Below are 14,471 nucleotides of genomic sequence, written 5' to 3' on the forward strand. Positions count from 1 at the left end.
CGGGCATGGTAGCTCATGCCTGTAATCCCAGCACTTTGGGAGGCTGAGGTGGATGGATCACTTGAGGTCAGGGGTTCAAGACCAGCCCTGCCAGCATGGTGAAACCCCATCTCTACCAAAAATACAAAAATTAGCTGGACGTGGTGGCACATGCCTGTAGTCCCAGATACTCAGGAGGCTGAAGAAGGAGAGAATTGCCTGAACCCTGGAGACAGAGGTTGCAGTGAGCCGAGATCATGCCACTGCACTCCAGCCTGAGTGACAGAGCAAGACTTTGTCTCAAAAACAAAACAAAACAAAACAAAACAAAATAAACAAAAAAACCCCATGAAATCTCAAGTCACACAGCCTGGGTTTAAAGTTGCTAAGGCTGAGGGTGGGAAAAACATTTACTCTTTCTAAGCCTCAGTGTCCTCATCTGTATGACTGGTATCACAACAGTCACCACCTTGGAAAGTAGTCATAAATTATTAAATTAAACCATATGAAGCAGTTAGTACCATACCTAACAGTTGGCTGTTACTTTAATTACATTCTATATTACATATTGACCCTTCATGTTGAACAAAATCTTTGTAAATCTAAATAGGAAAAAAATTTGAGCATCTTTTTAACAACCTTTTCAAAGTGATGTTAGATCAATATATTCATTCCAATTATTTGGTTTAGCTGTGAAGACCTAGAAGTGCCCTTCTTTCCTCTAGCATATAATTATTATGAAAATAAGACCCTACTGTTTGGCACCAGTATCATCTGTCTAACTAGGCTTTCACTTCATCCTTATGTTCTGAACACCTAATTGGTTCTAAAAAAGTCACTTTTTCAGATCTCACATCTATTCTCTCACAGTTTTGTCAGATATAAAAGGCTAGTTACACTTCTGCTCTCTATTATGTTTTTGAGTTCTAAAAGGCCAGTTTATTGGAATATAGTTCTTATTTGTACACTACTGTAGCATATAAACAAAATTATAGAAATACAATATATTGTATATACATTAATTATATTTTATTATTTATTATATAATATACAATATAGAAATATAAATTTATAGAAACACTATGTGATAATTAATTACTGTGTAAGGCCTATATTAAAATCCCAGCCCCTAAAATTCTAAAAACACCCAAGCTTACAATTATAAATCTGTTACTAACAGTGTGGGTTAAATTATATCTATAACCTTTAAAGAAAGAATGCATTTTCTGATTTTTTAACTGTAATAGCTTCTCCACAGAAAAACAGAGTACTTACTCTGTGCTGTGTTCTCAAAATTTATTTATCTTCATGAGCACATAAGCTTAAGTATTCTCCCTATTTCATACATAAAGAAAACTGAAGTTCAAAGGCAGCAGTTTGTCTGAGGGCACACATTTGGAAAATAGGAGAAATAGTAATCAAACCCAGGTCTCCTGATTCCAAGTTTACTGATATTTTTATTATGTTACAGCTTCCTTATTAGAACTTTAGTTTTCTCCCCATCGACACACAGATTTGATTAAAAACTTAATAGAACCCATATAAGTCAGTTCAAGTCAAGTCCTCTAACCTGGGTAACTATTCTCAGAAGGACCCTTAGATGCCTATTATTTCTTTATAATTATAATAAAATTAATATAGAACCTTATTAAGTGTCAAAATTAATCTCGATGGTCTATTTGCTCAAGTAATTGTGAATAAACAAGCTTCAAAGAATATGTCATATTCAGAATTTAGTCAACTGTTAAGAATTCATTCAGATAATAATTCAGTTTACATTATCAATACAACTGCCAACACAAATTTGTCATTTAAAGAAAATGCAATACTAAAAGAAAAACAAACAAAAAAAGAAAATGCAATATTACGCTTCCAAATTTTATTCATCATAAACCTATTATATCTTGCTAAAAAAAAAGAGACTCTATTCAGAATTGAGGTTTCCATAAACCAAAGCAGGGATGCTCCATAAAAAATAATTTAAAATACAACAAAATGAAAACATTTAACTGCTTAAAATAACAAATTTTCAAGTTTTGATGTTTAAGTGGTCATATGTGCTAATTTGTGTAATTTTAAAATTCTCTTTAAAACATTATTAGTAAAACGTTAAACTCAAATCTAGGAATCTGCTGAAAAGTTACTGTGTATTAATTTAAAGACTAAAAATCCTTTAACTGCTTATACTAAGCCCAATGTAAATAATCTTGAACGACCAGTTTCATTTTTAATGTTTCAGTTTCAAGCACCGTACTCAAAATAACACAATTCTTATACAATGACAGCAAAGTTGTTTCAGACAACAGATGTTTCACTAAGTTACCTAGAATTTAGTGTCTCTACACCCAACAACTAAACCAGAGTCAAACACAAGATATGTATTTCTTGCATTATACTATAACCTTTGCCAAGACAAGTTACATGCCTTTTTCTATTCATGACAGAGACCAAATGGACCATGACACATGACCATGGGTCAGCTGGAGTCCAGAACACAGTCATCCTCCAATCTCCACGGGGGAATGGTTCCAGGAAACCCCACACCAAAATCGAAATCCAGGATGCTCTAATTCCTCATATAAACTGGCACAGTATTTTCATATAACCTTTACACTCTTCCTGCACACTTTAAATCATCTCTAGGTTACTTATAATACCTAATACAATGTAAATGTTACATAAATAATTGTTACAATGTATTTAAAAAATTTTTTATATATTTTTTCTAAACTATTTTGATCTACAGTTGAATTCACAGATGTGACACCCGCAGATAAGGAAGGCCTGCTGTACATGAATTCTTCCCGTGTCTCTTCTGCAAAAAAAACCTGCCATAGCCATCTGTACTGTCATGGATAACCTAGGGCTTACCTATACCACACATCTCATTCTCCTTACAATTTAGTTTTAATATAAGCAGAAGTTGCATTCGACTATGTTGCCACCTAAATTTTCTTATCAAAAACTTCTGATCCAACCATCCTTTTCTTACCTGTGATGCCTAAGCTCAAATATGGCTGTTTTTGAGTGTGTAAGGTAAATAACTAAAGGAGGACCTGCCTCACAACTGATGATTGCCTTCTCTGTAGTAACTTCTCAACTTACATTCATCACTTTTCAATAAGATAACAGTTTGTGATTTTTCAGTACCCTGCTTTATCAAATTCCATCAAGAAAAAACATGTTATCATTTTCACCAATTTGTTATAAAATGCTTACACTCCTCTATATTCCATAGGTCCAATAACATTATTCATTGCAAAGTAATTTATTAACTCACAATTTCCTCATAATTTCATTGACATAGCTTCTCAAAAAATAATAGAAACTGAGAATGTTCACATTTAAAATGTCTTTCTAAAATTTTAAATTTGATTCCTATAATAGCCTTTGCCACTTTTAGATATAACCACAAAAGCAACTTAAATATCCTAAAATTAGCTGTTAAAAATTTTTTTCTAAGTAAAAGTGCATTAAAATAGGAATTTATTTTAAATAAGTTATGTTTGGTATTCTCTGGCAACTAAAGGCTACTTAGCTTAGTATTACAGATATTTTTCTATGAATTCTGAAATTTATACAAGGAAACTACTAGTAAGAATGAAACTAACCTATTTAGTATTACTTTTTCAGAGTAAGTTGTACAAGATACATTTTATTTGTTACAATTCTGTAGTGACATGGTAAATACCCATAAAATTTGAGAAAGGGAAGAATGACTGTCAATTGGTTTTAACTTAAGCTGAGGCTGCATTAGACTATTATTATTATTATTTTCTTATTATTCATCCACAACTTTCCAGATTATGGGAAAAAAAAAAAAAGAAAACCAAAAACTAACTTACAAAGAAATTCTGAATCAACTAAAAAACTGAAATTGATTAGGATTTATTTAACCTAAAGCTAAAGTCTTTCTTAAATTATGTTTAAAATATATATAAACAGACTGACAAAACAGAAGTCAAGACATCTCTTCTCTGACAGTTTCCAAAAAGAATACAAACTACTGTGATGGTTGTAAATCTCACAAATAACTGTATAGAAGGAGGCAGATGCAATAGCCAAATTCTCTTCATATATTCCTAAATGTCATTTGATGATTACCCAAAGAAAAAAAGCTTTGCATATTCTCTAATCAATTCAGGATATGTCAACCACCCAAATTATTTCTTAATGTTCAGTGTTCCATAAAAACAAGTCACAGTAGAAATCAGTAGCACAATTTTTCCAGAGGTCTATCCACAATGCCTTAACCATAATTTATTTTTGGTATTAACTAAACATTTTTCCTTTATTTTTTAGACCTGTTTCATACTTGAATCTATAAAGTAATTATACTAATAGTATCTTCCGAAGATTTTTTTTCTTTTCTTGAGACAGGGTATCACTGTGTCGCCCAGGCTGGAGGGCAGTGGCATGGGACACAGCTTATTGCAGCTTCAACCTCCCTGGGCTCAGGCGATCCTCTCACCTCAGCCTTCGGGGTAATTGGGACTACAGGCATGCGCCACTACACCTGGCTAATTTTTTTTTTTTTTAGTTTTTGTGGAGATGGGGTTTTCCATTTTGTCCAGGCTGGTCTCCAACTCATGGCCTCCCAAAGTACTGGGATTACAGGCATGAGCCACCACACCTGGACTCTTCTAAAGTTTTAATGTGGCCTTTTTTTACTGCAGATTCTATGTTCAGAAAGTACATACTTACTTGTGCCTAGAATAAAAATGTAAATGCTTTTCTTAAAGAAAACTTTATTATAAAGCTCTAAGCGGAACAACCTTTACTACCACTACTAAAGTTCTGATAATAGCAAACCAAAACCCTTACATGGTACTTGATTCATGCCAGTTACTACTCACAGACTACACAAAGTAGAAGCTATTTTTAGCCCATTTTACAGAATGGAAAACAGACTCCCTCAATACGATTCTGCCTCACAACAATCAAATAAAAACCATTATGGTTTGGGAAAGGGACACTCCAGCTCCCGCTTTACGTTCATGCCGCTTTGCAATTATTTAAGAATATTAACAATATAGTATTGCATTTAAAAATGTTTGTAAATGCCTCAAATTTTAAAAAATGGTATAAGCATCAACAGAATAATTCTATATGTAAGAAAGAATGAAGAATGCTCCTTCAGCCTCTCAGCAACATATTCACACCTAACATTTTATTCATCATATAACCCTTCACACCTAACATATTTTATTCATCATTATAACGACCATATGAGATTAAAGCTGTTTTAGAGACTACCATGCAAAGCTTCTATTTCATTGATACTCTACTAAAAAAGGAAATAGTAACTCTACTACACACATTTACTTTATTACATGTTCCCCCAACCCCAAAAAATTATAATAATCAAGTGTTGAAACTATGTTATCTTCAATATAGAATGGGAATCCCTAATTCTAAAACATTTAATATGGTACCTTTTTTTTTCCCCTGAAAGTTGTCTCTAGGTTTTCTACCTTAACTTTCACATTAATCAGCACACACTAAATAAATGTATACCTAAGATATATACTTAAATAAATTCTATCCATGGTTCCTATTCATCTCTGAATTTGAGACCACCAATAACGAAAACTAGTACTTAAACTATGATGGAAATCATGGTAATTTTGGGGCATTTTACAACATAGTTAGTGTCTCAAATCATCTTTGCAACAAGAAATGATATTACCACCAAAGAATGGCACTATGAAAAGCATTTATATAATTTGGTAACCTATGTGATTTCTACTTTTCTGTGTTTTGGAAAATTAAGCTCTAAAAAATGAAATAAAGTTTAGTTCTTAAATACAATGTACTGCTATTTCTAGTTCAAAATCACAGATTTTCAGATTCAAAAAATTTCAATCCACTTATTTTTCAAATGAGATAACTGGGACAAAGAGAAATTCCATGACTTGCCCAAGATTACCTACAGTTTAACTGTCAGCAGGGCTTAAAACCACAATCCACATCTCCTGACTCCCAATCCTTTCACTTAAAACAGACAAACAAACCAACAAAGATTTCTAATAAAGTGGAATAATTTTAAGAAAGGCAAGTATCACTATTTTACAAGGAAAAAATTAAATCATTTCAACAGACTGGCAAAACATGAACTAGTTCTTGGGGGGAAAAAAGAGAAGTCTTACAAGAAATAACGTAATCAAGAGAGTCCCAAATCCGGTAAAATGCTTGAAAATTCTGCCTGTAGATCTCGTAAATATGCAATCATCATTAAGTGACAACTAGAAAGCAGACTTAATAAACTAACTAGATTCACTATTCAAACTAAGAAATAAACAAATGACAAAGCTTTCCTTTCATCCAAAAAAAAAAAAGTTTCTTATTCTACAGTTTAAGAATTCTGATACTTGGAAAAAGTGCCCCTTTTCTTTAAAATAAATCTCATATTTTAAAAAATGTAAAATCTAATTAAACGTATACCATAGTACCAAAAACAACTTTTAGCTTCCTATCCAATTCCATTTACTTTGTTAAAAATGTTTTAAATCTTAAGGTAGATGGTGATAATCAGTCATGTTTTATACCAGAGACAGAAACAACCATAAGATATGACCATTTCTTTTCTCAATCACACTTGAAATGAATGCATCAATTTTAACCTGTAAACTTTTATAACTGCTCTTAAAATTCTACTTTCCTCTTGATTAAAATTCAACCATTGTGATTATAACTAGACTTAACTACAGATGATCAATGCCTATTTTTAAATTCACATGTACAAATATTACACCCCATTTTAAACAGCAATAATTTGAGGTTTTCTAGAAATTTCAATGTGATGTGATATATGAGTTCTCCCATTTAAAATATTGCTCAGTGTATTAGTTAATACAACAAATCATTTCCAGGTAGAGGAGAAACTAATGACTCACCAAGTAATTTTCAAATCAATGTTAAATAAATTCAACTCGATATACAACAACGTAAAACTTTTTAAGTCAGAAGAATTAAAATAGAAAATACTGTACAAGAGACTTTGCACGTGCTGACTTAGATATTAAACAGCAAGACCTACTATTGAACAAAAAAATCCAGTGTTCCAAATGTTTTTAGATCTAACTAAATCTCAACTAAAAAGGTAAAATAAAGTTAACACACACACCTAGATATACAGTTTGATGGATGAGAAAGCACCTCAAATGGTACCTTGCATCCAGTAGATATAGAGTAAGCAATATGCTGAATGAAAGAGAAAACGAGTCAAAGAACTCTAAGTTCTAATAAGATTTCTAAACTGTCTGATGAGTATGCCAACGTTCCTGTTCTAGTAAGGAGAAAGCTCCAAGCAAGAAAAACCACTTCCATTCAAAATAGGTGAATTTTGAGAATAATACATAGATAAAAAGAATGCTTACTGTATCTTAAATCTGAGATGCAGACTAGGGATAGAAATTCACTTTACTAATAATTCCTCCCCCCACCCTCCCCCCAAAAATTAAATTAACTCAAAATCAAAATTGATAGCTCATTTTTACTGAAAAAAAAAAAATGATATTCCTACAAGGATTAGCCGTTACCATAATTTAGCCAGATACCATTAAGCTGCTTCATTTAAAAAATGTAACATTACCAAAAGATTTCAAGAAAATGCAGCAATCCTCAGTGACTTAAGGTTTGTGGGTTTTTAAGAGATGCACAGATGTAAAAGCAGATGCAAAGATGAGTTTTGTAAAACCTGCCCCATCTTAAAAATGGAGTATTATAATCTTTGCGATAATTTTTTTAAATAGCAAGAAAGACATGTAAATTCACTGAAGACTTCTATCAAATATTTATAAACCTAAAAATTAATTTCAAATTAGTAAATCTTGGCGTTTACTTCCAGCTCCATTCACTTTGGCCAAAAATTGAATGAAAGTAACCCAAATCACTCCTTGAAAACTAACACACGTTCAGTGTGAAAATGAATACACTAATACACTGTTAAATCTCCATTAGATGTATTAAACCTCAGTACCCTTGCTTATTTCAACAGCCATGAGCGGTCATCAACAACTTATATTAAACCACAAGAGATTTATACACAAAAGTTAGGAAATATACTACATACAAAAAAAAGCCATTATCATCATGTCCTGCCTTCACCTCACAAAAGACACTCATTCTAAGCTCGCTGAAACTTCCTAATCATTAGAGAAGTTCTGATGAAGTAACATTAGTAATTATAGCTATCTCAAAACAGTTACAAAAGCCTCATAAAATCAACGCACTACATAAATTTCAAAGGCTTGGTGGGTCCGGTGCGACTCCTTTAACTGCCCCACAGACATATTCACACAACGAACCTGTATCAGTTTAGGAGAAAGTGTTACAGAAAATATAGCTCCTTTAAAGTAACTTCCAATCACAATACTGAAGTGATAGAACCACTTCTGAAAAGCAATTTTTAAAGATTCCTAAGATACTCATTTTGACAACCCACAAAATTAAGGTCTTTTTTAAGCTATTAAACAAAATATGTCCCAATATAAACACAACAACTTTCATAGGCCAAGTTCCATCCCACAGTAAATATGTGGACAAAAATCAAAACTCTTCAGTGTACTCCAATAATAATTTTTAATTAAACGAGAAACATACCATAAGAAGTAAAAAAAGCCTACTAAACTTCTGGTTTTAGGGAATTACAGGCTTTACGCTTCTGCAAAGATGTGTTTTAGTAAATGCAAGACGAAGCACTGACCAACTATCATCACACATCAGAATCCTTCCAACAAAAAACCCAGGACTGAATTTAAGGAAAACAAAATAAACGATAGAGGGGGAAAAAAATAATGTCTTGCCACGGTACCGCAGCGGCTGGATAGCCTGCTTGTGAAATGCTAATGCCACTTCGGAGCAGTTAGTCACCAGCTATTGTGTAGGGCAGGAGAAAGCCGAGCCGGCCGCGCGTGCAGAGCGAGCAAGCGAACGAGCGAGCGCGCTCTCCCGCTTCGCGCCGCTCCCGCCGCCGCCGACTCTCGCGCGCCCCCGCGCCCGCACGGACGCGCGCGCCGGCCCCTCCTCCTCCGGCCTTGCACTGCACAACACTCATGACGTATCTTTATTTCTAGCACATTAACAAAATATCACAAATAAATTGTCCGCAGCCCCTGCGGCCCCGGAGTACGAGTACCCCCGGCCACTGGCCCCCGCAGACCCCGCGCCGGCCTCCCAACCCTCCCCATGGCCTTTGGAGCTTTCACGTTCTAGGGCCAAGTTTTTGTCTCTGTAAAAAATTGCGGGAAATTCAATTTTTATTCGACTCAGGGAAAAGTTTCTTTGCTCTGCGACGTGAATGTCTCACCAGATTCTGGTAGGTCCTGGGATGCTCCTTCCCGGTCCAGTCGGTGCGCCGGGGCAGCAGCTGCGGGGAGAGGACACCCCGTGAGCCCGGCCTCCGGCCCCTGCCCGCCCGCTCCCCTCCCCCGCCCGCCCCGCGCCCCGGCGGGGACCCCGAGCCCCGCGCCCCGCGCCCTGGCGGCGGCGGCAGCGGCGGCGCAGCGGCCCAGAGGCGGCCGCGCGGCGGCGGGACGCGCCGGGCCGCCGCCGCCCTTACCTCCTTCTCGGCCACCTCGCGGATCAGCACCTGCAACAACAAAGCGGGGAGAGCTGAGCCCCGCGCCCCGGGCCGCGGCCCCGCCGCCGCCGCCTCCCTCCCCCACGCCCGCGAGCGGCGAGCGCCGGCCCGGCCCGCGCCGCGCGCCGCCGTACCTGAGCCGCCTGCTGACAGGGTCCATCTTCCAGGAACCGGGCGATGAGGAAGTAGAGCTCTGCGCGGGAGAGAGGGACGGGGAGACACACAGGCTGAGCGGTCGGGCGGCGGGGGGCGGGGGACCGCGGGCGGAATCGCCCGGTGCCAGCGGCCCCGGCAGCCCCCCGACTTACCCGATCGCAGCTCCGAGAGGCCTTTCCTCTCACAAGACATGTTTATGGGTCACTTCAGGGCCGCCGACGGGACACCCCGCCGCCAAGGGGAAGCGGGGACGGTGCCGCCGCCTGCCCTATAGCTGTCAGTGTGTGTTCACGAGCCGAGCTTCGGCTCCACCATTCAAGCAACGGCGGCGGAGGCGGAGGAGGAGGAGGAGGAAACAACAACTCTCAGGCAGCGGCTACGGCCGTGGCCGCCTCCGCTGCGGATCCCTCCGCCGTAGAAAGGAGTCCGCCGCCTTCGCGGCCCCGGGCTCGGCCCCGGCTCCGGCCCGCGCCCCCGCCCCCCGGCGCTAAAAAAGGAGTGCCTCCGACCCCTCGTACCCAGCGCTCCGCACCCGACACAGCGCGACCCCCACCCGCTCCTCCCCGCAGGGCGTGCGATTTATTTATTTATTTCCAGTCGGAGAAGATGTCGGAGCCCAAGCCGCCGGTTGGCTGGAAGGCGCTTTCTCTGTGGAGGCCGATAGTGGCAGGGAGGGGGCCGGGGACGGCTCCGCGGAGGGATCTGACGCACACGGAGCCGCAGCACAGGCTCTATTCAGCGGCGCTGGCTGGAGCTGAGATGGAAGTTAGTTTCTATGTAGCAGAAATAGGAAACAAATGAAGCAAAACTGCCCAGAGAGGGGAAATGCCCCAAGGATGGGTCTCACTCAAGCGCGTACACAGACACACATGCAGAGAGCACTCTCAACGCTGGGCAAGCTCGGGATCGCGCTACCCTTCCCGAGTTGAATGATAGTGTTTGGTTTCTGTCTCTTGCCATGTGCATGTGTATAAATGCTGCGGATTGGCATCTGTGTAAGTCTTGTCCTGCGTTATTTCTGCAGCCTATGCAAGTGTTGTGTAATTTATTGGAGTGCTGTATATTGCAATAGAGGTTTGGGCTGCTTTTTGTTAAGCACTTGCGTTTTGCAAACCCGTTATTTGCTGAAGCCACCTCTGCATATTTCTTTTATTACTGCCATTGCCTTTGGCGTATGTTTTTTAAATGTTTTTTATTGTTAAACGGGCAAAGCGAACTCTTGATTTGTACTTCAGATACTCTTTTTCCTTATTACAAAAAGGCTAGTGATGGCTAATTAGGTATTTGGAATTAAAGAACCTTAAAGCTTTTTCAAGTGTTTACGAGAAGGGAGAATGTAAACCTGAGGGAAAGGAAAGGGCGCTAATATTCATCTCTAACTGATCTGGAGGTAATTTAGTGACAGATCGATAACCTACCGAAGGATATTGAAAGAGTATACTACAGTTTAGCCAAGGTGAATAGTGATTAAATAATTTAAATAATCTGTGTATCTTGCAGTTGACTTCGTCCTGCTAATTAATGGCTTCTAATTTGAGATGTAAACCATTCCTGTTTACAGTTAATCACGGGAAGACTTCTTGAAAACTGACGAAAAGGAGAAAAAAAAATCTTTCGTAAATTAGTATGTAATTACCGGTTTTATATGCTAAATCATACATCTGTGTTTTGCTGATGAGGATAAGGGCCTTGTTTTTAAAAAAACGAATATGGGTGAAATTAATGGAAACAATAGAAAAAGCCATTTGTTAGAAAACAAGGACACCAAATGATATTTATCTCCAGATGATTTAAGCACTTTCCAAAAAGACTTGAGAGTTCAATATTTTTTAAGGATTGCATTTTAAAGGGAATTTGGATAGTCGTTCTTTTGTTAACATTTAACAAAAGATTCTCCTTAAAAATGTTAGATAATAAACTGCATTTTATGGGTCTGGTTTAAAAAGGTTATTTGTGGGGAAAGGACCAACAAGCTGTATTGTGGTTTTCTAGATTGTTTCCTCAAGCCTTGTAACCTCCTAGCTCCTTACATTCCTAGTGGGAAATACTTGCTTCAAATGCCTTGGGCTGCACTGTAAGCCCAAGTGTGCTGCACCAGTGTGATGCCCTATACTAAAACATCCAGAAATCATCATACATATGAGGAGGAAGAAATAAAGCCTCAAACCCTTTGGAATAATAGGATATAAAATTGCCTTTTGTAACTGAATCTTAAAAATGGAAGGTTACCATGACTTTTCCTATTGCAACCTGGTTATCAGAATAACTTATTTTTTTTAATATAGCTATTCTCAAATATTGAACATATTTGCATCTTTAAAGACACTTTATTCTATTCTATTATAGGTAAAGTAGCCTGTTTCTAGGTGGTTAGGCTTGAAAAGATAGACTGAAAAGATAGGACATTTTGTATGCCTTTTTGCAAATTGTATTTACTTCTAAGACCGATGCTGTTTTAGCTTAACTTTTAAAAAAGTATTCTTCAAATAATTGTAATATTTTACACGATCTTGAAGTTCTTCAAATAAACAGAGTTTAGAAACTAAAAGTTATAGTGGGATTTTCTGGTTTTGAAGGCTTGGAATGTATGATTCTTACTAATAGATGTTTTATCCTTGTGATTGAAAATAAACGAAATTATGATATGGAATATAATATTACTCTGGGTAAAGTTTGTGATATATATCTTCTGTGTGTTATATAAACATAGAAAACTAGCATGATTATCTCATATATTCTTTTCATTTAGAAGCCAGAAAAGCTTTCACCCAAATATGCTACTAGTACTTAGCTCCTTAAAAAATTTTTGGAAAATCCCCCTCTTAAGTTTTCTAAACATGATGTTCCTGTCATTTTGATTGATTTTTGACAGTGTTTATATTTCTTTTTCAAATGTCCAATATGAAGATAGTTGTAACCTTCCCTTTGAACTATTGTCTGTTATAAGAAAATATACATTACCTGCTAAAAATTAAAACTTCTCTTCAGCCAAATAATTTGTATTTAATAGTGGATATTAAATTGAATTTTACTAAGTCCTTTAAATGTAACAAATACTCCAAATAGCCCTTTTAATTTCCTTAAACATAAAAAACATTTCTGAATTATTGCACTGACAGTTTAGACTTATTAACTATAAAATTTATTAAGTTGTTTATTGTACTTGTTTATGTACAAAGTCTGTACATATCCTAGAAAGAAAAGTCTTATTTGGAAGTTCTAGATTTTAGTTCCCAAAGCAATGATCCTTGCAATTTTTTGTTCAGCCAACTCTTTTGCATATAAGGATAGTACAGATTCCATCTATATCCTTTCCTGTTTGTTTATTTTAACATTTTTATGGGTTCCAAAAATAAAATATCACTTTAAAAAGATCTCCATGCAATTTAAATAACAAGGTTAACAAATAATAGTAAAAGTTTGGAAAGCCAAGAGCTAACGTTTTTACATAATATAGTCTCTCTAGGAGAAATAAAAACTTTTCTTGAAATATAAAAGTTTATATGAAATTCATCACTTTTCACTTGGCAACACATGAAACAAAATAAACATTTAACAAAAATTTTGTCTTGATCTTGTAAGCTATTATTCCAATAAAATAATCAAATGCTATCATTTCAGTTCTTTCAGGTACAAGATGGGATGGTATTATAAGTACAAAAATTATGCATTTATGAAATTTAGTCTCCAGTAGTATGGCGAATAATACATAACTCGAAAAATCTCTATACGTACAACTTTTAAAATTTCATGTTAAATCTTGTTTTTGTTTTGATGTTACATTTCTTCTATAGCAGAAGCTTTATCCTGTGAAATACAGAAATGTAAAAGTAGAAAACACTGTTCTCTCAAAAGTACTTTAAAAAAAAATACTCACCTGCCCCAAGAACACAATACAACTGTCAAGGATCTTATTTAACAAGCCACACTCCTCCCTGTGGCTTGCTCCCCAATATTGTGTGTTTCTGTCCATGCTTGTCTGACTTTCTCTCCTCTTACACACACACACACACATACACACACATATCCTTCTTCATAAAGCATGAATATTTATCAGATTTGAAGCACATGAACAGATATACTATTTGACTGCTCCAAAAAGAATAGAGATAACCAACTTAAGTGAGCCATTCCATTATTTAACAATGTTTTTGTTATTTAACATTAACAGTTCTCCCTTATATCTCACTGAGGAATCTTTTTTACTTAAATTAGAGCACGTTTCCTTTTAATGTGTAACAAATATAGCTAGTCCTCAACAATCATGTTATCCCTTATGTATTTAAATGTTAGTAATTCACTCGATCTTTTTTATCCAAGTTAAATAATTCTAGTAGTTTGTATTTTTATAAGTCTTAATTTGCACAAGAAATACACATCTTCATGGGTTTATTTATGTAGTTTTTTTTTAATGATCACTTCATGAGTTTTAACAGTACAATTACAAAGATTAAAGGAGAAAAACAATTTTAGAACATATTCCCCTAAGATTTGGAGCAACACAGTGAATGAAGCAGAAAAAGCTGTTCCAGATGGCAGGAAACATAAAGGAGAAGTCTGTAGGCATGTTCTATCATAGGAAGATGTCTGATGGACTGGGAGTGGGCTGGGTTGAACAGAGAACAGTGAAAGAAGAGAAGGTAAAGTGGGGGGAGGGGAGGAGAGAATGGGAGCAGAGGCTCTGGTAGTACACTATTATCTATGCGATGTTAAGATGGCATTTGAGAAAAAGTTACAGTCACCTGCCTTTATA

The 14,471-nt window shown here is 36.8% G+C and overlaps 1 protein-coding gene across 2 annotated transcripts in view; it reads right to left on the reverse strand.

The window, feature by feature from the left end:
* Positions 1 to 10,144, reverse strand: part of PHIP (pleckstrin homology domain interacting protein) — a 137,994-nt gene extending 127,850 nt beyond the window's left edge. Inside the window, exons 1-4 of one of the 2 annotated variants that reach the window (XM_054490176.2) lie at positions 9,871 to 10,144; positions 9,697 to 9,755; positions 9,542 to 9,571; positions 9,290 to 9,349 (exon numbers count right to left, since the gene is read on the reverse strand). In XM_054490176.2, coding sequence (XP_054346151.1) covers positions 9,290 to 9,349; positions 9,542 to 9,571; positions 9,697 to 9,755; positions 9,871 to 9,910 — 189 coding nt within the window. In that variant the 5' untranslated portion in view covers positions 9,911 to 10,144. The remainder of the gene's footprint in view (positions 1 to 9,289; positions 9,350 to 9,541; positions 9,572 to 9,696; positions 9,756 to 9,870) is intronic. The other variant, XM_054490177.2, reaches the window with a different exon arrangement.
* Positions 10,145 to 14,471: the final 4,327 nt, after the last annotated feature.

Source organism: Pongo pygmaeus, chromosome 5, assembly GCF_028885625.2.
Source record: "Pongo pygmaeus isolate AG05252 chromosome 5, NHGRI_mPonPyg2-v2.0_pri, whole genome shotgun sequence".
Taxonomy (NCBI): domain Eukaryota; kingdom Metazoa; phylum Chordata; class Mammalia; order Primates; family Hominidae; genus Pongo; species Pongo pygmaeus.